The sequence below is a fragment of the Tursiops truncatus genome, chromosome 13 (genome assembly GCF_011762595.2).
Source record: "Tursiops truncatus isolate mTurTru1 chromosome 13, mTurTru1.mat.Y, whole genome shotgun sequence".
NCBI classification, from domain to species: domain Eukaryota; kingdom Metazoa; phylum Chordata; class Mammalia; order Artiodactyla; family Delphinidae; genus Tursiops; species Tursiops truncatus.
The window spans coordinates 84,232,766-84,259,071 of NC_047046.1; the positions used below are offsets into that span (position 1 = coordinate 84,232,766).

A 26,306-nucleotide genomic window follows, 5' to 3' on the forward strand; every position below is an offset into this window, starting at 1 on the left:
CCCGTCCACACAGTACTGAGCGTGTTTTGTCTACTATGCATGTTATTAAAACAAAACATAGACATATTTAGGGAGACATTTTCCCCTACAAATACGGTGGTGGTTTAATCAGATAAGCAAGAAAGAATCTCACTTGTCACATTGAAAATATTAAATACAGATACAGTGTTTGTTTATTGTATTATATAAAAGTATTATTTTGCAAGCATTTGAAAATTGAAAAAAAAAAAACAAAAACTGAACTTCACCACAGTCTAAGAGATACTGCCATAGAGGGAATTCTCCAGGCGGGATGGGAAAGGGGCGTGGTGTGTGTCTGTGTGTGTTTGTGTGTGAGATGGGTGGTCAGACAGCAGGGGAAGGAATAACTGCAATTTTCAACAATAAAAACACTATTGTGTTGGGTAATTACATATTGCACAGCCTCCATGACAAACAAACATTTGTTTCCATTCTGGTTGAAGTGAAAAGGAACCTTTTCCCTCCGCTGCCTGGGCGGTTAGCTCAAAGGCCAAGGAAGGGCTGTAACCCCAGGGCAACCACAGGAGACCCATGTGCCCTCACGATGCAAAAGACGACTGTTTTGAGGGCACAGACCGCAAAGCCCCTGCGCCTCCCTCCCTGGCCGTCTATTTCTCACTGTTTTTGTGGGAACCTTTGGCTCAGAAAGAGAACCTGCCCCGAGGGCCCGGAGGCTCGTTAAGACCCTCACCACTGCAGACACAACTTCGAATAGCACAGCTCAGGTGCAACACGCCTCCGCTGGGAACACCGCAGCCAATTCTCTTTTTCTTTTAGAATCTACTAATCCAGGGCCTGTGCTCAAACTTTAGTTTTAGTTTACTTCTGCCACAAAAATGACAGACGTGGATTTTTACTGCCTGCTAGGCAGAGTGGGTCGTTCATATATTTGTTTAGAGGAGGCCATTGATGAAATTCAGTCATGTGGAAAATGCCAGTGGTGATGGGGGAGGGGAGGGGTCCTTCCAACCAGAGTGTGGGGAGTCACAGAGTTACAACTGGGGGGCCTTAGACTACACCCCCCACACGTCCTTCCTCTGGGTGAGTGGAGATGCAGCTGAACCAGCATACACAGGCAATTGCTCTTTGTCTGCATCAGAAGGGGTTTGGGCAAGGAAAAAAGAAATACTTGGAATTTGTCAATTTGTGATATTTTAAAACTTCAGATTAATTTGTCTTCTCCTGTTTGTAAACCATCAACAGAATCCCTAATCCTCTCTTGGCGTCTTTCTGGGTTTACCTTGAGGGTGGCCTGTGGTGGTTTGCTGAGCTCTCACCCTCCCCAGATGTGGACTAGGGCTGTGTCCCCCCAAGGTGGACAGACACCTGGCCGGCTCCACGTGCCCGACCCGGGGAGTGACCAGCATGCGGTTTCCTCCCGTTTGCTCTCTTGCAGCAGAGCCACAGCATCGGGAACGCCTTGGAAACAATTCTGCCAACAGGTGACACGGGGCCTGCGGCCTGGTCTTCCCTGGAGCGGCAGAGAGGCGCCGGGTCACAGACAGGCACTGAGCACAGGCCACCTGGCCCTGGCTCTGCCTTGAATTCACCAAGCCTGCAACCCCTGCTCCCAGGGAGGATGTACTGTGATACGAGATGAAGTGCTCCCTAAAAGCGATGTTACAATCCGTAAAATCCGTTCATTCCTCAAAATGAAAAACACTGTAAACTGTGCTTTCACACCCTTGCCAGTACAAACTACAGCTCCCAGAGATAAAACTTGGGTTTTTTATTGTTTTCAATTCCAAAAGCAAGATGACTCTTCTCTGCTAGCGAGGCCCGCGGTGCCAGTGGCTACGCCAGAGAAGGCACCTTCCCCGCCCGGAGGCGCACAGGGCCCACACCCTCACCCGCTCACACACGCGTGCACACACGTCCACACACCTGCGCAACTTTCACGGCCACGTGCGCACTCACCCTCGCGCATGCGCGTGTGCGCGCACGCAGGTGCGCTCTGTGACGTGGTGACGTCTGCAGGGCGCCGGCGGGGCTCTTGCTCCAGCACAGCGGAGCCTCCTTCCGAGAACCCGGCGCCGGGACCCCCTCCCTTGTGTCACTTCGAAGGGGTGACGGGCGAGGCCCAGAGGGTTCCTCAAAGCAGAGCAGAGGGAGGAGGCGGCTGAGGGACGAACAGCGCCGGGCGGCCCCCTCCGCACACAGTAAGCGTCCCCGAGGCCCTTATCCGCGCCGCAGACGCGCTCCCTCACCGCGCGGGGGCCGCGGCTACTCGTCCTCTCGCAGCTCCCGCAGCGCGGCCTGGAGGAGGCGCCGCAGCTTCGCGAGCACGCGGGGCGCCGCGCCCTGGGCCCCCGGGGCCGCGCACTCGAGCACCGCCGCCCGCAGCTGCCGCCGCAGCGGGGCCGAGACGGCGGGGCTGCCGCGGGGCGAGGAGAACCAGTGGCGGAGGATCTTGTCGCAGACGACCTGGGGGAGGGCGGGAGGGGGCGGTCAGCTCAGGCCCGGGGGCCTCCTGGAAGGGCCCTTCCTGGACCCTAACCCGCCCAGCGGGGAAAAGGCCACCCCGGCTGTGGTGGAAATGCCGAGGGGGAAGCTCCGGGTGACACTCAGAAAGGACTGAGGACACTGCAGCAGAAAGTCACAGGCGGGAGCTGCTGCATAAGGAGTGGGCCCTGGGCAGGCCCAAGGCTGCCAGCCCCGCCGTCACCGCACCCCTGAGGGCGCACTTTCTTATCCATAGGTTGGTCACGGTGACAGTCATCGCCACCTGGCAGGGTTGTCCTGAGGGCCCCAGGACACGCTGGTGACGAGGGGTATGCAAACGTGATAGTACTTTGAGGCTCACTGAAAAAAAGGTATATTGGAAGGGAAAGGCGGCAGGCTCTTTCTGAGGAGGCTTTGAGAGTTTTATTTTAGGAGAAGGAAAAATTAAGCCACTATCTCACAGCCTTTAGTTCTCCTTGGGTATGAAATTCACTGAGGCTGAAGATCTCTTTAAATTCTCCATTTAAACACACTGTCTGTTTTACAGCCGTCATGGTTTCCTCCCTGTTGGATGGAGCGCTGCCTAGTTAATATTCTGCTCCATTTTTCTATGTCACACTTTATATTAGACTCAGTTAACAAATGCCTCAATTTTATAGAGCTACTGTTTCTATAATTTTGACTTGTGTTTTCCAACCTCTGCAAGTCTGAGGATTCTGTTTAAAAACAAATTATCTTATTTCTCTTTTGAGTTGATAATACATTTTCAGGGGCAAACATGGAAAATGTCCCAAAAGATAGGCTGTAAGTCTCCATCCCACTCCTCATAACCAGACACTCGGCTCCTGGCTCTGAGAGGCAACCACTCCCTTGAATGTCCTTCTGGAGAGTCTATAAATATACATGCATTTCCTTTTTCTTTTACTTTACATGGATGGGAGTATATTGCACACACTGTTCTGTAGCTTCCGTTCCCATTTAACGAAATATAAGGGAGAGCCTTCCAAATCAGTCCTTATAAGGATATTCCATTTGTTTTAATGGCTGTACCTCAAATGCATATCATAAATTATTTAGCTAGTTCCCTATTGGTGGAAATTTAGGTTCACTAACTTTTGCTATTATGAAAAATGCTTCAGTACATAACTTGCAGATATCTTTTTCATTTTGCATATGACTAAATTTCTGGAAATGAAATTTCTGGGCCAAGGGGTATGCATATTTGTTGTTTTGATGGATATTGCCAGATTGACCCCATAAAAGTTGTACTGAGTTACACTGTCATAGCAGCGTATGACAAGAATGCCCTCAACAACACGTGTCGTCTTTCTTTTTTGTTAACTGATGAATGAAAACGGTTTAATTTGTATTGCTCTTCTTATCGGTCAGGTTGAAAGTATCTGTGCTTCCTTTCCAGTGAGTGGTCACGGTGATGTTCTTTGCCCACATTTCCATCAGATTGTTAACTTTTTTCATATTGATATGTAAATGCTCTTTATATATTAAGGACATTAATCCCCTGCTTAGATTGGTTTCCTGGGGAGCAGACTGTAAGGTGGAGGTTTGCATGCAGGGATTTATTGAGGGTCGTTCTCAGGAACCATCTTTCCATGGAACTAAGGGAGAAGGAAAACTTCTGGTACTGGAATGGCCTACAGAGTTTTCCTTATAGAGGCCAGGGGGCTGGGCTTGGCATTTCCCCCCTCCCCACTGACCAATCACTAGACGCTGCCCCTGGGATGTGGGGTTACAGTGAGCCAAGGACAATGCTGGGGGATGCCGTGAGTCTCAGCAGGTCTGAGTCTCAGACAGATAAGGGCTGTCTCTGTCCTCTATGCTCCTTGTCTGTAAGAGCAGTTGCAAATATTTTGCCAATTTTCTCATTTAACCTTTAAATTTGCTCATATTTTTGTAACTTTGTTTTGTTTTTGCCATGTGGATTTTTTTTAAATGGTTAAATGTGTCAGTTGTTCCTCTTATAGCCTCTGAACTTTGTTCTGTACTCAGAAAGGCCTTCCGAACTCTAGGGTAGTACTTTAAATTCTCCCAGTTTTTTCTGGAACATTCAGGATTCCATTTTTTAGGTGTAAGTATTTGAGCCGTCTGAAGTTTAGTTTGATATAAGGAGTGGACCAGGAGTTAATGTGATCATTTGTTGTTCCTGAATACCCACTTTACCAGCACCACTCACTGTATAACCCAGCTTCCCTCTCACTGGCCTGAGAGGCTGCCTTTATAACATACTGAATACCCATATGTCATTAGGTATACTTCTGCAATTTTGAAAAATTCTATTCCTTTGATCTGTCAATCAACTGATGCAGGGCAGGGATTTTTTTTTTTTGAGTCAAAGTGTAAGTTAGAAAAGTAATACATACCACCGTAGAAAATTTATAAAATATAGGGCAAAAGGAAGAAAGTAAAAATTATCTGTAATCCTATCATCCGTAAGTAATTGCTTTTGACATTTTCATATCTTCTTTCCCAATCACGTACTACTTAACGAAAATGAGATCATGGGTAAATACTGATTTGTAACCTGCATTTTTTCGCTTAATGAATGCTTCATATTTTCTCATATCCTTAAAGGAAGCGAAATTTCATTTCTAGGTCTTTATTCAAACGCAAGAATCAGAAAAGGTGCACAAATGAAATTGCTCAGCTAAAGAGAGTATTTCCAACAGTCATGCACCCTCCAGAGGGATGTAGAATTTCACAATCACGTTAACAATACAGACTCTTACCTCGATTTCTCTGAAGCCTCACCTGTTAATTAATAGCATTTTAACAACTATTCCCAATAGTTAAAGGTAAAAAATTATTATCGCTGGGTTTTAACTTGCATGTCTTTGAATAGTAAGATTAAATATTTTCCAGGTTCTCTGTCCGTCTGCACTTCAGCTCCCGTGTATCTGTCATATGTTCTTCTCTTGCCAGTTTTGTGTGTGTGTACCTCTCACCGCTTAACGGCTCTGTAAGAGCCGTTTATATATTAAGGATACAACCCTAGTCTCCAGTTATGCTGCAGACGGCAGGTGTTAGTGTTTCCACTTTGTGGTTTGAGGTCACAGGGTGGTTGATGCTCTAGCGAAAGCATATTGTTCCCACATCTGGAGAAGAACGATTGCGCTGCAGACCCACCGAGGGTGTGAGTCCACGTTAAGTTGTAGAGGCTGCCGAGCCAGGGCCTTGTTCGGCCTGGTCCAGGACCGCCAGGTTAACTACACAGCTGTCCAGGTCTCCCCAGGTCAGTCCTGTGTGCCGGCGTGACTCAGCCTCAGGCTCTGGCCCCATCACCAGGTGTGCACCGGGGTTATATTGGCCTTATGGGCTGGAGGATTGTACACAGACTGCGGTGGAGGTGAGACTGCGGAGTGGACCGGCTAGGAGAATGGAACACTAGGAAGGCTGAGGCTAGAGCACAGATCAGCGGTCGTGGAGGTGCGCCCAGCTTCCCTGCTATGACCTCTTCCTGGTTGTGGTCAACACCTGTGAGCCCAGCTCATCCACACCCACCTGAGGGCCTGGAGTGAGGGCCGGGAGCCGACAGCTTCTGCCGGAAGAGGGGAGATGTCTTCCTAGTGCAGGGTTCTCCAGCCCCACATCTGGGTCTCCCTCACTCTAGACTGGATCCTAGAGCTGGAAGCCAGGATGGGTTCCTACTTGTCACTGGTCTCCTGGATGTGGGACCCATGCACTTTCTCCTTCTATTAACCACCTGCTGGCCTAACCCCTTGCCTGTCGGATCTGTGGTGTCGCCCACCCTCTCTGGTTTGGCCAGTTTTCAGGACTGCTTTGTCCTTTTTCTAGATTTATCCTTGGTGAATCAGTCTCTGGGTGCTCATTCTGGGTGTGTGTGTGTGTGTGTGTGTGTGTAGATGCAGAAGTTAGACCTAGAGAGAAGGGCTACCCAAGTCCCCATGGCTCTGGAGGACCCAGTAAAGGCTGTGCTGGGAGCACCATCCATTAGCCCCATGGGGTCACTTGGCCGACAACCTCCGGGGTAGACGACTAAGAACAAATGATCCCTGTCTCCCACCATCCCTGCCCTTACTGGACACATCGAGCCCAGGTGACATGGCAAGGGTAATGACCTTCAGCTACATCACCGGGATGTCACAGTGTGGCAGGCAGAGGCACCCAGAGAGAACAGGGTCCCCCCTGAGAGAGGACAGGGTCCCCCCCACAGAGAGGACAGGGTCCCCCCCCCCCGGAGAGGACAGGGTCCCCCCCACCCAGAGAGGACAGCAGCATTGCTCACCTGCAGGTTGCTGTTGGTTCTCTGGGCTCCACACCTGTGCACTCGCAAATCACACTTTGAAAAACAGTCAAAGAAATTGCAGTCTTCATCTCCCGTGCAGTTCTGCTCAAGAATTTCCCTCATTTTAGGTTCAAAAAAGGCCATGTCCACGTCAATAGCCACCACCTGTAATTGAAACAGCACACGCCTCTCAAGAGGACCCCAAGGCCGCAGCACAGAGGGAGCCCTGCAGTATCACCCCAGCCCTGTTCCCCTTTGCAGGCGCAAGTGTCACAGACTTCAGGGGTCACAGAAATCTACCAGCAGGGAAGAGGGGCCAGGTTGTGCTGGGAACATACAAGCCACCGGCATAGATGGTATGGGCAAGGCTTTAACTGCAAAAAGGACCTTTGTGGTCGCCAGTGAAAGCCTAGCATGTGGAACTAGTATCACTTTTCATCTTTAAAAGTTTTCTCAGATTTAAAAGTTGAATCTCTGAAATATCTTTAAAATGAATTGGTTTCCCCTTCTGTTGCTTTATCACTTTGGTTTCTGACATTCAAGGCTCAGGAACACAAAAGCTGTGAGACACAGACAATCTATACCTATGAATATAAGCAACAAAAGAAAACTACATTCAAGGGACAGGTGGAGGGTGTGATGGTGAGAGTGGGGTGGGCAGTACGTAGGTCGTCTATTTATGCTGTCTGTTACCTGAGGTGACTGGTTTCCAGCTGTGGGGAGCTGGGGGAGTGCAGGGAGTGGCAAAGCCAAAGTTCTTAAATTAGGGTCGATACATATGGACCCTGGTCCAGCAGCATCAAAAACTAAGTCCCACTATCAGCGTGAAAATGTGATGAGCCCCTGGAATTTCAGATTTATCTTTCTAGCGTCAACCCAAATAGACTTCAAAACCAGAAAAAGAATAATGTCTAAATTATGCAGATGTTCTTCCACCACCTGAATTTAAAAAAAAAAAAAGATGAGCTCAAACTTGAGAAAACCTGGACTCTGCCCAAATCAAGCAGTGTATAGCTTCAAGGTATTAAAGAGCTATTAGAAGACTCGATGAGGTTAATGGAGTCTGTGGCATTTCACAAGCCTTCACAGATCAACCTCAAAATATCGGCCTTCTCCCTTTGGTAGCGTCTCAAAAAAGTGTTCATTTACATCTCAGTTCTCTGCAAAGTCAGGAGGCACATTCCCAGGTTGTTGTTTCTGTTTTTTCCTTCAAGATTGATGCCAGAATGCAGTAAAGCTTCTTGGGGATTATCCAGTAAAACAGAGGAGGGAAAAATACTTTATTTCAAAATATGTGGAGAATAATGAAAACAAAGAACAGGGAACTTTTCCCTATTTAACAGCCTTGTCGAATTACTAATCCAGGCTCTGCAAACAGAAATTACCATTTTAATCAATTTTTCCTATCTTATTATTCAGACAAAAGAAATAGCTCATTTCATTATTTATACTGGTTAATACACTAGAAATATATGAGGCTGTGCTAATGAGTCTGTTGTCTTTCATAATTTATTTGGGGGGCTACAAGACACTTCTTTTGATAGTTCCTGGCCATCTCCCCAGCTTCCCCTGGGCCCCGGTGGAATTTCAGCTCCCTGTTACTTCTGTCTTCTGGCTCTGATTGTTCCCTGTTCATCTCCCAGGAAGAGCCAGGTTTATTTTTTAATGTTAGTGTGTGCTGTAGAATGGATTACAGCTCCTGGAAGCATAACTCTATGCACCTAAAATAAGAACAGTAACAAAATGAACAGAAAAACCTGCCTGAGGTTTCTTAGATAACATCGGGAGAATCCTAAAATTTTTCCTGCACAAAATTACCTAACTTGCATCATCTTCAGACATCGTCCTAGCATCAGACTAGAACGGATTGACGAGGATTATTTTGTTCTCCACTGAAAAGTGTGCCTCTAGAGCAGGAAAGAGCACTTTCTGGCAACAGTCTGGGAGCAAGAAGTAAAGATGTTTTCCTAGTTCTTTTGCAACCGCTGGACAGATTCTCAAGACCTGCAAAGGGGGACCCGAGAAAGTGAATGACTGCGAGTCATCCATTCTTAACACGTTACCTGAAGGACAGCGCTCCTTCCCCACTGCAACACGGACCAAAGGGGGAACCCTCCTGCTGGTCCGCCGGTTGCTAGTTCTCACACTGAGTGTGCATCAGAATCACCTGGAGGGCTTGCTTTTAAAACACAGAGGGCCGCATCCCACCCCGGAGCCCCGGGCCTCCTGCTGCTGCTTCTCCACCTCGGTCCCTTCTTTGTAGGCCTGCACTGCCTGGAATGGGACATAAAATTCACCTGCCTTCTGCAGAGCCTGCAGAGGCTGACGTGTCCACCCGGGCAGGATTCTCCCTCGTGTGAGGCACCAAAACGCCAGTTGTCCCTCTAGAAGTCTTACCCACAGAAGGGAAACTAGACCGTCTCCAGAGGAAAGTATTAGAAAAAGTTGCCCATCATCCTAGAGCATGGACACCTTGAAAACAGTGTCCCCCTACTGAGCCTTTGTACAAAGGCCCCCAAAGGCCGTCCTCTCTCCTCATCCTCCGAGGCTCCTTGTCTCCTGAAGACTGTTTTCTGCACAATTTGCTTGCTTTCAGAATAGCCCTAAGAAGACGCGAAGTCGCTTTGGAGAAAACAGAGCAGCCCTTAAGGACGACAGACCACGCCTCCCGCTGCGAGCGGCCGTCCTCCCAGTTCGGCACCGGGCAGGCGCCTCTGTTCTTTAAATTCTCTCATTCCCACTCGGAAGGTTTGGCAGGTCGGAGTTGTCCTGGCTAGAAGGTTGCATAACGCTGCAGGGTCTCCCCTGATTTCAGAAACCCCCTCGTTTAGGACCACCCAGACCCAAGTCTGCCCTCCACGGGCAAAACACACGCCGCAGCCACTCACCGTGAAGTCGCTCCTGATGGCAAAGTTCTCGGGCTTGACGTCGCAGAGGTGCAGGCGGTGCGAGAAGTCGTGCTCGAAGTGGCGGACCATGTCCAGGAAGCTGAGCGCCACGCCGCTGAGCGCGCGCGCCTGGGCCCGGCCGCCGCGGGCCGCGCCGTCCAGGGGGAAGAGGGCCCGGAGGCGGGGGCTGCCCGCGGCCAGGTGCTCCACGGCGTAGAAGTGGCCACAGGAGCCCAGCACGGGCGGCGCGTGCGGGCTGCGGCCCCGCAGCAGGCTGAGCAGGACGAACTCCTCCTGCTGCAGCAGCGCCCACAGGCTGGCCAGCTGACCCCGCAGCCGGGGCCCCCGCCGCCCCAGGCCCAGCCGCCCCAGGCCGCCCTCGGCCAGCTCCAGGCCCAGCGCGCTCTTGACCTCCCCGGCCGCCAGCAGGAGGAGCTCTGCCTCCGGGAAGCCCTGGCCTCCGGCCTCGGGCTGGCCTTCCAGGAGGCCGAGCGGCGGGAAGCTGGAGAAGGCTTCCTCCTTGGACTTGAGGACCACAGGCCGGCCGCGCCAGTCAGCCTGCAGCACCTTCTTGCCCCGCTCGTAGTACAGGCAGCGCCGGTACCGTAGCTGCCCCGCCACGCACAGGTCCTCGCACAGGTCTCCGCCGAGCGCGCCGCCCCGGTAGTCCTGGCACTGGAAGGAAGGGGACAGTCGGTTACACCGCGGAGGGGCAGCGAATAGACACAAGGCTGGTCCCCGCACCCAGCACGCTCCTAACAGCTGTGCAGACCATCTTCACCAGAGTGAACCACGAGGCTACTCGGGTCAGAGAGGAATTATGAAGTCAAAGGTTTGAGAGCTTCCCTGCTGGCGCAGTGCTTAAGCGTCCGCCTGCCAACGCAGGGGACACGGGTTCGAGCCCTGGTCTGGGAAGATCCCACATGCTGTGGAGCAACTAAGCCCGTGCGCCACAACTACCAAGCCTGCACTCTAGAGTCTGCGAGCCACAACTACTGAAGCCCGTGAGCCACAACTACTGAAGCCCGTGTGCCACAACTACTGAGCCTGCTTGCTGCAACTAGAGAAAGCCCATGCGCAGCAGTGAAGACCCAATGCAGCCAAAATAAATAAATACATTTAAGTTAAAAAAAAAAAAAAGACTTGAAAGAGTGCCTCAAGTTTGTTCTCCATCAGGCCCAGGCCCAGGTCTTAGGAAGCAGGTCTCTGCCCTCCCCCACTTCCAGCTGAGGTGGGTGATGCTGGCAAAGGCCTTTGGCAGCTGCGTTCAGTTTCCTTGACTGTCAGCGAAAGGGCTGGGCAAGGCCCGTGGTTCCCAACTCTTGGCCTCACGTCAGGGTCACCCAGAGAGCTTTCAACCCCCGGTCAAGTACAGGTCAGCCAGACCTCGGGAGGTGGGTCCCCGGCGACCCCAGGAATGGCCCTTCCTCTAGAACCTCTCCTTGCACCCATTGTGGTCGCTGGGAAGTGGTATGGCTATAAGGCCAGCAGGCTCTGGGGGCCTGCGGGGTCTGGAGAGCCCACTGCAGGAAACAGGAGGCAGGAGAGGCCTCGTGGCTGGCAGGGCAGGCACTGGGCGCCTGCAGAAGAGGAGCCCTGCAGGGTAAATTCCAGAAGCGGGGGGTGTTCGGTTCCTGGGGGTGGTGAGGAAGGCACTCGGGGACCCTGAAATGGGGAACTTCTCCTAAACGTCAGGCTCTTAGGCCCTCCTGCCACACGGGGGACCTGGTGACCCCACCACGACACTGCAAGCATCCGTGCTAAGAATACAGTCCAGCCAGGCCCTGCCCTCAGACCTGCCAGAGGGGGAGCAGGAGACGCCAGTGTGAAACCGATTGAAAGGGAGGATTATTATGCTGTTCTCTTTCTTTTTTATCTCTTTCAGGAAACCTAAACCTCTGGACCCACGTTTATTAGGGGTTGAGCCTATTTCCTGACTCCACCTGTTTCCCCCCAGACGCCTCTTCCTCCCACGTGGGCAGAGGCAGGTCAGGTATGTACTTATACGCTGGCCAGACTCTCTGGCTGTTCTGTGCTGCTCGGCTTTAGTAACCCCAAGGAGGTTGTATACAGCTGCTTCAAGTCGGAAAATACACCTCCAATGCTTGGATATGTGAGTAATCCCCGAATCCAAAAAGCTCTGAAAACTACAAGTTCTTCCGTGACTCGTTCGCCCTCATGGAGTGTCAAATCCGACTGAAAAGATGAGAGCCTATTTATGGTCTGAATGTATTTGACCTGTGACTTTGCATATACTTCGCTGCAGAGTTATTCGTCAGCTGGATTTGTCTGATTACGGGTGCTGCCTCATATGCAATAGAAGGTATATATAGAAGGTATATATATGCGGCATATTATCTAACACCCCAAACAGTGTGAATTCTAACACAGGCCTGGCCGCAGAGCACTGGATAAGGGATGGTGGATCTTTATAAATACTCCCAGTGACTTGTTGAAAGCATATAACCAAAACGCTCATTAAAAAGATATACTGGGCTTCCCTGGTGGCGCAGTGGTTGAGAGTCCACCTGCCGATGCAGGGGACACGGGTTCGTGCCCCGGTCCGGGAAGATCCCACATGCCGTGGAGCGGCTGGGCCCGTGAGCCATGGCCGCTGAGCCTGCGCGTGCGGAGCCTGTGCTCCACAACAGGAGAGGCCACAACAGTGAGAGGCCCACATACCGCAAAAAAAAAAAAAAGATATACTCCCTGTTCTTAAAACAAGTATCTGGATTTCAGGGACTGTTTCAGGCAGTAACTGGACAACAGCCCCAAAGGACCAAGACAAGCCATCAGACCTGACGCCCCAGCTTCCTGCTGAGGGGCTCCCACAAGCTGCTTCTCCTTTGCCGCGTTAGATCTCGGCACCACACCGTATTGGGTGGTGGGGATGTCACGCTTGCCAAACCCAAAGATGCACGCGATGGTCCCGATCCTGGAGTCTGGGAGTGCACCCTGTTTGCCTGGGGCTCGCTTTTTGTCTTTGGAAAACAGACAACCATAATGCAGCTGTATTAATAAACACCCATGAAACTGTTTTAAATACACTTGATGCTGTGTACATCTTGCAATTTAACGTAACACCATTTTGGTCAAATGCCATCCTTTTACTTTTCATCCTGGTACCTCTTTCCAAGGCGTGGGGTCGTAAGAGGAGCATCAAAGGATCAGGACCCTCTGAGTGACTCTCTCTGCTTGGAATTGCTTCCATATCACGGTGCCTCGGAAGAAAGCATCAGCGGATTCTGGTTCCTCTGAGACCTTTCAGGGTAATCTTAGAGGTAAGGTGGGAATGCAAGGTTTAAATGATTGAGACTCCCAAGAGTAAAAAAGGTGTGAGTGACGGAAGTAATGTGGGCTGTTCATTTTACCTGCTGCAGCTCTGTTCTATTTTATGTGGTATTTACAGAGTTTCACATCTCTGTAACAAGCCTGACAAGAAAAGGCAACATTTCTTTCTTTCTTTTTTTTTATAAATTTATTTTTGGCTGTGTTGGGTCTCTGTTGCTGCACGTGGGCTTTCTCTAGTTGCGGCGAATGGGGGCTACTCTTCGTGGCAGTGCGCGGGCTTCTCATTGCAGTGGCTTCTCTTGCTGCGGAGCACGGGCTCTAGGCGCGCGGGCTTCAGTAGTTGTGGCTCACGGGCTTCAGTAGCTGTGGCTCGCGGGCTTTAGAACGCAGGCTCAGTAGTTGTGGCGCACGGGCTTAGTTGCTCCGCAGCATGTGGGATCTTCCCGGACCAGGGCTCGAACCCGTGTCCCCTGCACTGGCAGGCGGATTCTTAACCACTGTGCCACCAGGGAAGCCCAACATTTATTTCTTGATTGCCTTATGAAGCCCCTAAGCCCTTTGAGTATATCCAAAATGGTTTAACTCAATTCCATAATCCTTTTTAGAGTGTCATCAAATTTGTAGTTTAATCAAAGGTGTTTTTGTATGAAGGACAGAACAGAACTGGAAAAGAAAGAAAAGCAGATGATACAATCGAGTTTGGTAGGAGGAGATGGATCCTGAGCTGCGAGCTTCAGAATCCTGCTGTGCTGGGCCGAGGGGAGAGGCATGGGGAGGGCGAGATAGGGGTGTGGGCCCTGGCTGGGCCACTGCCGGAGAGCGGGGAGTGCCGAGGGTGTCAGCTGTGACTGCCCAGGGCCTTCACTCTCCTCATCTAGAACTGCGGCCGAAATTGTCACTGGCCATGAGAGACACCTGTGGGCCCAGAAGCCCGCTCCACACCCCGGGGGTGGGGAGTGGCCGTGGGCAAGCTGCCTCGGGCGCACCCAGCCACCTTCCAGCTAACAGTGCTGTGTGTGAGCTGAGCCACGATCCAGCTACAGGTGCCGGGCTCAGGCTCAGGCATCACAGAACGAGGTGGCTGCCTTTCAGACTCCTCAAGTGACAGTGGAGTGTAAGCAAGAAAGGCACATGGCCAGGCTTGGCTTTGGGGCCAGCTGGGTTTGCCTCTGGGCTCAGCCTCTTGCTGGCCTGTGGCTTGTTTCCAAGTCTGTAACATGGGATGATGACAATGTGTCGTGGGAGACCAAGGTCATGGGTGCGGAGGACCTGGTGGTCTCTGAATTCTAGTTCCCTCCAGCCCTGGTCATTAGAAGGCAGGGGGCTGGGGAGGCTTCTTTCTGGAGAGATACACTCGAGCTCAGTTTTGAAAGATGAATTGCGAGTCTGCCTAGCGGACCAGGAGGGAGAGAGCAGGGAATGACCTGCCGAGGAACCCACAGATGCGAAGTCGCTCGAGTGTTCAGAGAACCGGACAGTTCAGGGGAGCACAGGGCAGGGTTAGAGCAAGTGCCGTGCGTCAGGGACTGGGCGTCCTGCCAGAAACGCCACTTGCTCTGTCTCCACCTGACAGAATGCTGCCCCCTGCAAGGGTCGGACCCACCTTCCCTGGGAGGCCGCCCCACCTGCCAGTGGGAATTCTTGTCTCCTCGGCCCCAGGTTCCATTAAATAACCCCCGTGAGCCTCCATACCATCCCCGGCCCCCGCTGGCTCCCCACAGCATGGTGTTTTCTACGAAACTGTACCGCGTCGATGAAGTCGAATTCAAATCAAACCCGTACGAGATTTGCCCCTGCAAATTTAGAAGGCAGTTCCAAACAGGGGTTGCAAGGACATTTGGCATACAGTCTGCTGATTTTGGAGGGGAACGTTACCTTTGGCTGTTTTTTCTGAAGGTCAGCGTGTTGAGGTATAGGCATACCTCCAGATGGCTGGCAGCTTGCAGGGAAGCTGCCGATCAGGAAGGGTGGGCAGTGGGGCTGGGCGCCCAGAGCCCTGCCGGGCCACCAGCTACTGGAGGTGTTGTCCTAGGTTTCTGACCTAACGTTCCGTGCCCCGGCTACCTCGTTGGTCACGGGAGATCGCAGGGGTAGTTAGTGCAGAGCTGCTCGTTGTCGTCACCCTTTGTGATGAAGCCTTTTGGGCACATCAGTCCCTGCTCTTCTGATACAGAATGTAAAATTCATCCACTGTGGCTCTTCTGGTTACCAGAGTTCCAGTGAGTTCTGTAGGATCTTTTTGCATGCCTGTGCTTGCTAAACTCAGAGAAAGACTTAGCTCGGCTTTTAAAAACCAGTAAATTTACAGATTACAAGTTTACAAGCTAGTTAAGCAGTGTCATCGTGTTAGAGACAAGAGTGAAATTATCTTATTAGCAGCATGTCCTATTGAGGTAGCTAATTTTTTTAAACTCAATAGAAGTAATGTACTTTTAACTCCATTTAAAAAAAAATCACTTTCCTCTGGATATGAGGAGGCCCTGACTGCCATCTTGAACAGGTACATTTCTGTACCCAAATGTGTGTGCATACAAAATGCACAGGTATCAGATTTTAAGATAAGCTGGGAAAAAAACCAAGTTAATGAAGTCTCATTGTAGTTAACTGGCATTTTTTAAAAATTAATGAAACTCACAGCGAATTCATACTTCTTATAGGTTGTATGCAAACGCACACTCCCAGCAGCCCCAGTTCTTGTAGAAAGCGTTCTCAGTGGTGGTTACTTAGAACCTCCCTCTCTGGCTTGTATCTCGGTTCTCAGGCAAAAACAAAACCTGTCCTCTCTAGTCTGGGAAACGGGTGACAGGGTCTCAGAGGTCATGCCCAAGGGCTGGGTTTTCTTTTGTGTGTTTGTTTTTGTTTTTAAGGAGAATTAAGTTCCTATGCGGTTAGCAGCCCTTATATCTCACGGTGGAATTCCTTCATGGAGCAGTCACGCTGTGCGTTGCAGAACCTCAGAGCAATTAGCCAGGCCACTCTGCAAGCCTCCTCGACCCCTGGACAGCTTAGAAGATAGACATCACATACGTGGCCAAAGCACTCAGGAAAGCAGAGTCGTTCCCTGCTATAAAATCTCTCTGGGTATGTGCCCTGGATGCTGTAGTCCCACTGGGACCTTGGGTTTCTATCAGAGCAAAGAAAGATAAGCCTGCCCTGTTAAAAAGAAATCCCAGATGTAGGCAACCAAGTTAAGTCACATCAAGACCTAACCAGCCGGAAGGGACTTAAACCTTCTGAATAACAGAGAGTCTGTGGGAATCTTTTTGAGATGCTTTGAAAGTGATGTGCTATAGAAGGGTTAAGTATGCCCAGTTGTTAGTTACTTATGGTTTTCAGTATTGGAGGAGCCAGTTCTGTCACGGGGTCTCTACTATCAGAGGCACATCCTGGCTCCACGACACAGTAACCGTGTGAATCGGGACAAGTTACTTCACCTCTCTGGGGCTCAGTTTCGCCATCTGTGAAGTGGGAGGAGTAAAAGTACGTACCCCGCAGAGGCTGAGATTAAATGAATTAATACGTGTAAAACTACTTAGCACAGAGCCTGCCCCGAGTGAGCCTCAGCGGGCACCCGCAGCATACGTCCCCGCCGCCCTGGGAGGCGCTCTGCCTGCAGAACCGGAAGCAGGGCCTGTGAACGGTCAGACCCAACGCTAGTCAGCCTGGCACAGCCTGCTGACACGGTTCCCTGGGAAAGTGGGGCTCTGGAAACCTCACAGAGATGTCTTGATTACGGAATGAGCTGAAAAGCCGCAGGAAAAAGGGGGGCTGCCATCTGCCCAGAAAATTCTGAAGCTGGAAGACCTGGGCTCGACTCTGGAACCAATCCAGTTGGCTCTTCCAACACTCTCTCTTGAGACTGGAGTGTGCGGGGCCCCCTCCAGAGGTGGGGTGAGGCTCGGGGGGGCCCCAGCGCCCATGACTCCCCGCTCCTAACCAGCCCCTCAGCTTCATCCTCAGATTCTCCACCTGCCTGGCATGAGGGCCCGGGAACGTGCTCAGAGGTTCACAACTCCCTTGGCTTTGCCCAAGGGAAAGGGGTTCCCTCTGGCTCAGCTGCGGCTATTCCTTTGGTGCTCTGGGATTCAGAGTGAAAGCTAATGAGAGTCTGGAGGCCAGTCAGAAAAATAACAGCCAGTTTTATTATTAAGGATAAAAGCCAGGCAGAATGAATTGAAAGGACCGGCGGAGCTGAGAGACAGAGGCTCGATTCAGTCCTGGGAGGCCACAGTGCCACAATGCCAGCCTCTGCGTGGCCGCCAGGGCCCGGCAGAGTCTAGGATGTGGAGACTGGGGTCCTATTCAAACCTCAGTCTAGTTCACAGTGTCCTGGGTGAAAGGGAGCCACGGTGCTGGGTGGGGTTCCCGCCAGCAAATCCAGAATGGAGAGGGTAGAAAGGGAAAGTCAGGTCCTGAGCAGGGCGTGAGAAATGGCGGCCTCAAAGGGGGCCTCCAAATGACGCTCCCCCCAAAAGCAGGTCATTGAGAACTGGTCAGGTGAACTTCAGGCAGACAGACTGACATGGTATTTCAGATTGTCCTTTTGGCAACAGAAAAGATTGGCTGCCACAGGAGACATGTTGATTCAGCCTCCAAACAGAATTGGTTTTAATTTATGAGCTGGAATGCTGGGAAAGTTATGATGAGCAATGACTTAAGTTATACTAGGCTATTTAATTTCCATTAGGCTTTCTCTCACTTAACCAAAGGTAAAGAAATGAAAAAATAGTGTTTGTTTTTTATTTTAATCTAAAAGACTATTATATTATTTTTGGTACATGGGTAGTCATCCTGGCCAAGCTATTCATTTTATACTATAATTAGTCAATCAGTCTCCCCAAAACAGAGGGAAAAAAATCTTTATCAGTGAAAGGAATTTTTAGAGGAGTTATTGAGGAAAATCAATGAGCTCTTGTAACTTAAAGAAAACTTGATAGAACGTCAGTGTAACAATGAACAGATAAATGGATAGATTATTGATAGATAGGATGGAGGGAATCGATGAGCATCTCACCAACGTTATGATCAATTCATGAGGACACGTCAGACTCAATTAGGGAAAATGATTTGGTCTAGCTTGTCCATTTCACCTCATTCCTTTAGTTTTTCCAAGCTCACTTTTTAAAAAAATCATTTACTTGAAAGCCTTTATGCTACCACGTTTTGAAAACCTACAATCTCAGAAGGCTCACCCAGATGTAAGCAATTGGACTGAAAACTTCCCATGAGTTTCTTGAAGATCTCTTAGAAAATAGATCACTTTTCACACCAAATACTGAGATGGTCAGTATTTTAGGAAGTGAGTAATCACTCAATCAATGTAACAATAGTTGCCTTTACCTTCACCTTGGCCTTCCTTTTAGGGATTCCTGCCTTTATCCAAGTCTCCTAATGCGCTTCATCTTCCGAACCAAACAGAGAGACCAAAGAGCAGCCGGCGTTCGGAATCAACTAATGCGCCTCTGGGGCCCAGAGCGCGCAGCAGCAGCCTGCAAACCCAGGTGTTTCTTTCTCTCCCTAATTGCCGGGCTCAGCTATGGAGCCCCCAGGCCCTCCCCTGTCCGGAGACCCCGCTCGGACCCCAGGGTCCGACCGCCTCCCTCGCGCTCCGTTCGCCTGAACGCGCTCTGTCTTGGGTCCCGCAGACCGCGCCGGGGAGAGCAGCGGCTCTCGGGCGCAGCGAGGCGGGGGCCGGGCCCTACGAGCCGTCTGCATGGGGCTCGGCGAGGTGCAGCCCAGGCTGGACTCGCCGAACAGCGGCTGAGCGACCGAACGGCGAGTCCAGGGGCAGGGGCGTGGGCTCCCCGACCCGAGCCCTCAGCGGCCCGCGCCCCGAGCCCCGCTGTCCGAGTCGGGAGACTGGGAACAGACCCGAACACTTGCTTTAGGAGCGCGGGCTGGGGGCGGCGGGAGAGCAGTCGGGCAGGAAGACTCTCTTGGGACAAAGGACCAATTTGGGCGAAACGGGGGGAGACATCCCCGCCCGCGCACAGAGGACTCCCGGGATGGAGACCGCATCCCACGCACCGTGTCCGGGTCCCCTCCCCTCGGTCCACGGCCGTGCCCAAGTCCCCGGCTCCCGGGGCCCGCGGAGGGTGTCCCAGCCCTGCCCCCGGGGCGCGCGGCGCGGGGCAGTGCGGCGGCGGCGACACCTACCAGCGCGGCCAGGATGCGCCGGCTTTTCTCGTCGGTGCAGCGCTCGGAGAGGACGCCCGGGTGCGCGCGGAGCAGCAGCGCGGCCGCCAGCACCCAACCCGCGGTCCACGCGACGCAGACCAGCAGCGCGCCCCGCCCGCACCACCCGGGCCGGCCCCGCGAGCCTGCCGCCCGCGCCCGCGCCATGGCCCGCCCGCCCCGCGCCCAGCGCCCCGCGCCCTGCGCCCCGCGCTCGCGTCTGGGCTCGGCGGCCCGGCGGGGGAGGGGCGCGGGGGAGAGGCAGAGCGGGCGGAGGGGAGGGGGCGCGGGGGAGAGGCAGCGCGGGCGCCCGGCCCGTCCTGGGGGGCGGGGATGAGGGGGGTGTCCCGCGGCAACAACCCGCGCCCGCCCGAGCAGCCGGGGTTCAGTGGGTGTCCGCGCGCGGGACGCCCTGCTCCGCCCGCCGCACCCCGCCACCGTTTGCACTTTTTTTTGCACCTTTTCCTCAAGAAGACGAGCTCCTTCCTGGTACCGACTCTGCATGGAGTCAGGCTCGCCCCGTTTAGACTCCTGGCTCCCCTGAAGACAAGCTCTCGCCCCTTCTCCGGGCGGCTGCTCGGCGCCCTGCACTCTCTTTTACAGACCCCCGCCCCTCGGACCCCTGGGCGCCCTCGGCTGCAGCCCTGACCCCCCATACCCCCACTTGGGTCTCCTCCGAGCGCTTCCCGGGGTGAGATCCTGAGTCGGGGGTCCGGGACAGTCTGGGAATGTCGTGGCGGCCCCCGCCCGCCCTTCCCAGGCAGCTCCTGAATCCCACCGCCGTCTCCCAGACTGCCAAAAACTCCAGGGTGTCCTTGCCAGGGGTGAAAAAGCGCCGCACTCTTTAAACGTTTCCCTTCCCCCTGGCGAGGAGGAGTCGTTCACTGAATGTATCTAAACCTGTGTTTCTGTGTATCTGCAACGTCCTCTGGGGAGCAGGCTTCCACGTTCCGTCGCAGTCGTCGTATGAGGTAGGCAGGAGCCCTGGCCTTCAGAGCTGCCCCTGGTTCTTTCCAGCCCTCCCTGACCCCACCCCAGCTGCCCTCCGCTCCCTAAAAGCGTTTCTCCCCTAAACGGAGAGCCAGGGCGGGGGAACTGTCACAGCCAAGGCCTCTGAATGCTGCCCCCGCTCCTGCATTCACTCAACAAAAGCTTATTCAAGGCCTGTTGTACAGCCAGCCCGTCCCGGGAGGTCAGGCCCTACCTGACCGCCCTGCACCTAAATTTCACATATTCCCACCCTCCACCCGCAGTGAGGGGCTAACAGGAATTCCTCTCACCCTGATGGAGCATCCTGTAATCACCCCTGAGGAACTGGCTTCTTAACCTTGTCTATTCTGCAACTTGCTGGTTTAGCTTTCAGTTTCGTGGCCCACTGGTGAAGTTCTCCAGGAATTATGAAGCATCCAATTAACAAATGCTCAGCCCTCAGGAACACTTTGGGTACCCCGCAGCTATTCCCTAATGCAACAGACACTTGGGATTTGGGGATCACTTGGCTGGTAACAGTAGTGCCTGTTCGAGTTCCTTCTGTGTGACCGTTTCTCCCACCTCCACCCTACCAGCCCCCCACACACAGGGCACACCCCACCAGAAGAACCACGTGGGAATATTTCCCTAGGCTGGCTCTATGAAAACTTGGTCTCTTCTTTTAAAATATTGCAGTTGTGGAGTAAAGGAGGCATCCTAGGACGCTGCTTTAAAATCTTGGCTTGGGGCTTCCCTGGTGGCGCAGTGGTTGAGAGTCCGCCTGCTGATGCAGGGGACACGGGTTCGTGCCCTGGTCCAGGAAGATCCCACATGCCGCAGAGCGGCTGGGCCCGTGAGCCATGGCTGCTGGGCCTGCGCATCCGGAGCCTGTGCTCCGCAATGGGAGAGGCCACAGCAGTGAGAGGCCCGCGTACCGCAAAAAAAAAAAAAAAAATCTTGGCTTGATGGTGTAAAGCTGATTCCCTGTCCCAAGAATTTTATTGGGAGGGGGCAGGAATAGGAAGAAAAATAAAATACAAAAGTGTTAACACTTCTCCTTTAAAACCTAGGTGTGCAAACCACAGGGGAAAAGCAGAACATGAAAGCAAAATTGATATTAGGATTTGCAAGGTAAGTTCTACTTTCATAAGTTTTAAAAATACATTATTAATAATACTTCTTTTGGCATTTTTATAAAGAAAAGTATACCAAAGAAAATGATAATCCCACAGTAAAGAGATCCTTTAAGCATTCAGCATATTTTAAATTGAAATATAGTTGACATACATGAGCATCGTTTTAAAACAGAAGATATCGTACTCTCTAGAGCCAAAACAAAACGCTTAGAATGCAGAACTTACACCGGCTGCCACCCTCTCGTGCGGTTTGTACGCTGCAAAGCCGCGGAGGGGTGGATGGGGCTGAAGTCCACCAGAGCCCACGCCACCAGGCCCTTTTCCTGGGTGCCCCATCCGACCAGAGGGGATGCCTTTTTAAATGACCTGTGCAAAGGGGGCTTTTTTGGGGATTCACATGACAGTGCCTTACAGGCCAGCTGTACCCTGGGTACTAGATATTCCCCTAGAGCAGCAAACAACTAAACAAATAATTACATTAGCAATAAAACGTGAAGCTCTGGCTTAACAAGCAAGGTAAGACGAGTCTGGTCTCATCTCCCAGGAGCCAGCGTGCTGGGAGCACCAGTCGTAATTCCCAGGCAGCCTTGGCAGGACCTGGCAGGGAGCCTGCAGGTCAGGATGAGGGGACAGGCAGAGCTGGCGGAGCGGCTTGGCTCAGTGCAGGCTTCACATGGAGTTGATCTGAAGAGTCTTTGACTCCTTCAAAAAACTGTATGAAATCCAAGAACCACTTTTCCCCACTCCCTTACCCAGACTGTGAAAACTGAAGTCATAACACTAGAAATGGCTTGAGTGCAGTGACCCTGCCAATCATACTCTGGTCACACAGATATTCACAAGGTGGTTTTCCTCTGTCTTGAAGGAGATGGAGACGCACGAGGCAAAAAGGCAAAAAGTCCTCTGAGCGGGTGATGGGGGCCCGGGGGTCCAGGGCCCTGTGCCCACACTCAGGCACCACCACAGCCAAGCAGAGGGAATGTACTAACCAGGGTGCGTCTGCTTTAACTAAGCACTTAGACTAAACTGTATTTGTTCACTTACTTCTTCCATCAGACCAGAGGCTACTTGAGGGTAAGGACTGCGTCTCCCAGCACCAAATCTGGTACCTGAATCAAAGGAGGTCCTTAAAGACCTGCTAAAGAAATGAGTGGAATATGTATCCTAGCTTTTCCTCTGAAGGATCAGAAAACTTCGAGCACCCTGGAATTTTTCTTGAGAAAGTGCTTTTAACACATAAATATTTCTCTCTGATTTCCTGAGGCGAAATGGAGCAATCCAGACACGTCACAGGGTTAGGAATACGTTTGAACGTACGCTTTGGATTCTGAACTCATCTCTTGGCAGTTGAACTTGTCACTGAGAACAGGATATGAATATTTTGATTATAGGCCTTTCTTGGAAGAAAACGTAAAACTCTATAGTTTCGGCTCTGATTATAGGAGACAAATAGGTTTATTAGTGCTCAATTCTACTACATTTCTATGAGCTCATAAAAGTATTTTTCTTCCTGAAAGGACTTTGACAACAACAAATAGCCCTGTGTTTGTATAGTACTTGGTATATTCCCAGACATTAGCTCATACGATTGGCCTAGCAACCTGGTAGGGTGGATTGAGTGAATGTTGTTATCTAATATTTCATAGAAAAGGGTAATGGCCTTTTTTTTTTTTTACTATCATCTGTTAGTGGGAGTGACAGGGTTAGAGGCTGACTCACCTGCTTCTAGGTGTTATATTCTAACGCCTGTTTCCATGTCGGAATTGCCCACCTTAGAAGTGAGGGGGTGAAGTGTTCTATGCACCTCACAATCATTTATTGACGTATCCTGCCTCAGGCCAAGAAAGTTTCAAACATTTATCAGCTTTACCAGTCATTTGCAAAATTACAGTTGGAATAGGATTCTAGCTCATGCCCAGCTTTGCCGTGGTCTCTGTGGCCCTCTCCCAGCAGTGGCGACCACATTTGCACAAGGGTCAAAGTGCAGGAAAGGGGAGGCCACCTTTCGGAAGGGGGCGAGTTTCCGATCACCTGCGGGGTTGCGGGGTGAGGGAGGATAAGCCTGAAGAAAATGAGAGCCAGACAAACTTGCCTCCCCACTCAAGAACATCTCCCCTCAAACTCATCCCACACTTCAGCAAGTTCAGCTGCTCCGTGGTTGGGGTTTCACTTTTTCCAGATGCTTACCTTGCTTTCCTCCGAAGCGAGACCCGCCTGTTTTAAAGTGAGAGTTTTGTTTGGAAAGGAAGAAGTTACTTCGTTGTCTGGGACCAGCCTCGGGGCGGGGATGGGAGATCTGGGTGTAGGTCTCTCTGGGAGCCCTTTATAGCCAGAAGCCTGGGTTCCAAGAGCCGAGGAGAGAAGAGCTTAGAACGGTTGGCAGAAAAGTGGGGCTTCTCCCGCACTTTTGCCTAGACTCCCCAGATCATCTAGTTCATAAAGATCAGTAACTGTTTCACCGTGATTCGGGAGAATTAAGAAGAGGTGAAGGATGCGGGCACAGATGGAGTGTTAGGATTTCCTTTCCCGCATGGTTGCTAACAGCAACAGCTGGAAGTTACCTCAGTGTGTGTCCTAGGGGTTGGGTTGATAAACGGTAGTCATCCACCAGTGGAACCATGTGTACTGTCACCAGAGGTTGGACACGAAGCCTGTGTTGATAGGAAAGGTGTTACTGGAGAAATGGTCCTTTTTCCTGGCCCTGCACCTTCCCTTCTCAGTGCACACCCCACATCTTCTTAGGGAACCACACCTCTCATGCTCAGTCCTATGGTTTGTTCCGAAATGCAGCGGCGGTGAGGGCTTGTGAGAAAGCCCACTGAGGAGAACAGAGACACAAGCTCCCAACTGCAGGGCTGGTCCGGGGCTCCTAGCAGGCCAGCGGGACGGAAGGGACTCACTTCTCAGCGTTGTTGGAACCGTAGGGAAAGAAGAGGCTTCTTCCCCCTGAGGATGCCAGTGCCGGGCTCTGAGGATGCGGGGGCTAGAGGGCCATCGCACGAGGATCTGCTGGAGGATGAGGCCAGCCTCGAGGAAGGAGGGCATGGGTTGCAGGATTCCTCAGGACTTCGTGTGAGCGCCTGACTTTTCAGTTACCCAGTGGATAGATTCCCTTTGTGGCTGAAGCCAGTTTGGGCTGGGTTTCTGACATTTACAATGGACAGAGTCTTGGTCAGTAGACATTCATGATACGTCATGGAGTGAAAAGGCAGGTTTCAAAACATTATGTTCCATCTTAGTGTTTAAAAGCATACCATATACTTATTTATAGACACAAAAAGTCTTGGAAAGAGACATCACAATGTATGTTATCTCTAGCTGGAGGAATGACAAATGATTTTTCTTTTCTTCTGTTAATTTTCTAATTTTAAGTAAGACAGGCATGCCTTATTTGTATAATGAAAAAGCGTTTTTATTTAAGGAGATGAATTACAGGAAGAGAAGCAGACATCAGGGCTCTGGGATCAGTAGCTTCTAGTCTCAAGAGCTGCTGTGATGCTGGACGTCTGAGGGGTGCAGCCCTTGGCCATCCTGAACCACTTTGTAAGGGCTGGTTCGTCTTCTGTGACCTCTCAGCCTTGTTCCTTTTCCTGTAATAATGCTTACTGTGGTGGGAGTTCATTCATTCATTCATTCATTCACTCTGTAAGCGCCGCTACTCTAGTGTTAAAGATGTCAAGATGAATGACACAGGGTCTCAGTCCTCCTTTGCTGGGAGCAGATGCTCTACAGCGTGGAATTCTCTGCAGAAGGATCTGCTGCATCTCTGCTCCTCTCTGTTCCTTCCTGACCCCCCAGGCCCTCTGAGGGACCCTGCCAAAGGACAGGTCTGGGGCTGATGTTGCCAAACCTCTGCTGGACCCAGGACCACCTGCTAGGCCTTGCGCTGCACGGGCACACGGGGATCCCGCCAGGACTGGAGTGGGAGCCCCGGGGGGGAGGGGCTGTGGGCCAGGCCACGGGATGATAGAGGTTCTTTTCTCTTTCATCTTTGTCATCTACCAGGAGCCAGAGAAAGCCTCTCACCATCTGCCCGAAACTCAGGAACAGCTCCTGCCCTTCCCAACTCCTGCCTGGAAGATGAGGGGACACAATTTCCTCCTTCCTGAGGGCAGGTAGCCTCCTAGATCAGAGACCCTCCACACCTTAGGTTTTCAGATTGCTGGGCTGTAGCCGTCGTCATTATTTTTTCACAAATTTATTGAGGCACGTTTTACATACCTGAAATTTCCTCCGTTTTAGGTGTACATACAGTTCAGTGATTTTCAGTAAATTTACAGGGGCTGTGCAACCACTCACACCATCCGGTTTGGGAACATTGCTGTCACCCCAGAAAGACCTGTCTCGGGCACCCATTTGCATTTGCTGCCTGTTCCCGCCCCCAGCCCCAGGCAGCCACTGATCTGTCTCTGTAGGATTGCTTCTCTCTGGACGTGTCATCTAAATAGAATCGTACAACAGGTGTCTTTTGCTTCCGGCTTCTTTCGCTCAATTTCGTGTTTCTGAGGTTCATCCGTGTGGTAAGAGCGTCAATCCTCCATTCCTTTTGTATTACTGCATGGTGTTCTATTGTATGGACAAGTCACGTTGTTTATCCATTCATCAGTTGCTGGACATTTGGGTTGTTCCCACTTTTTGGCTGTTGTGAATAATGCCGTTATGAACTTTTACGTACACGTCTTTATGCGAACACACGTTTTTATTTTTCTTGAATTCGTAGGGATGAAATTGCTGGGTCTTATGTAAATTGACCTCTAGCTTAAGGAACTGTCAAACTGTTCCAAAGTGGTTGTACCGTTTTACATTCTCCTCAGAAATTACAAGGATTCCAGTTTCTCCACGTCCTTGCCAACACTCATTATATTGGTTCTAGTGGCTGTAAAGTGGCATTTCATTGTGATCTTAAAGTACATTTTCCTCACGAAGAGTCATCGTATTATTTTCCGTGGCCAGAAGTGACCCCACGATTTGTGTGATCACTCTTTCCTTGTCCTGCAATTCGGTCCGGTGATGCTGGTTAAAGGGATGGGAGCTAAAGGCCGGCAGGCACTCAGCATGGTTTCCTGAGCTGTCTTGAACGTGAGACTCTGGAACCACCCACTGCAGTCTTTGCTGTGCTGTTTT

General features: G+C 51.4%; 1 protein-coding gene and 1 long non-coding RNA gene across 2 annotated transcripts; one reads left to right on the forward strand and one right to left on the reverse strand.

Moving 5' to 3' along the window:
* Window positions 1-26,103, forward strand: LOC141276227 (uncharacterized). The gene is made up of 5 exons (XR_012325476.1): window positions 1-2,180; window positions 11,498-11,605; window positions 12,750-12,893; window positions 21,117-21,177; window positions 23,973-26,103. It is a non-coding gene; the product is annotated as an uncharacterized lncRNA (long non-coding RNA).
* Window positions 2,223-19,413, reverse strand: DIPK1C (divergent protein kinase domain 1C). The gene is made up of 4 exons (XM_019936395.3): window positions 19,060-19,413; window positions 9,613-10,287; window positions 6,725-6,889; window positions 2,223-2,445 (listed from the first exon to the last, which is right to left on the reverse strand). The coding sequence occupies exons 1-4, from the start codon at window positions 19,243-19,245 to the stop codon at window positions 2,245-2,247; spliced, it is 1,227 nt and encodes a 408-aa protein (XP_019791954.1). The 5' UTR covers window positions 19,246-19,413; the 3' UTR covers window positions 2,223-2,244.
* Window positions 26,104-26,306: the final 203 nt, after the last annotated feature.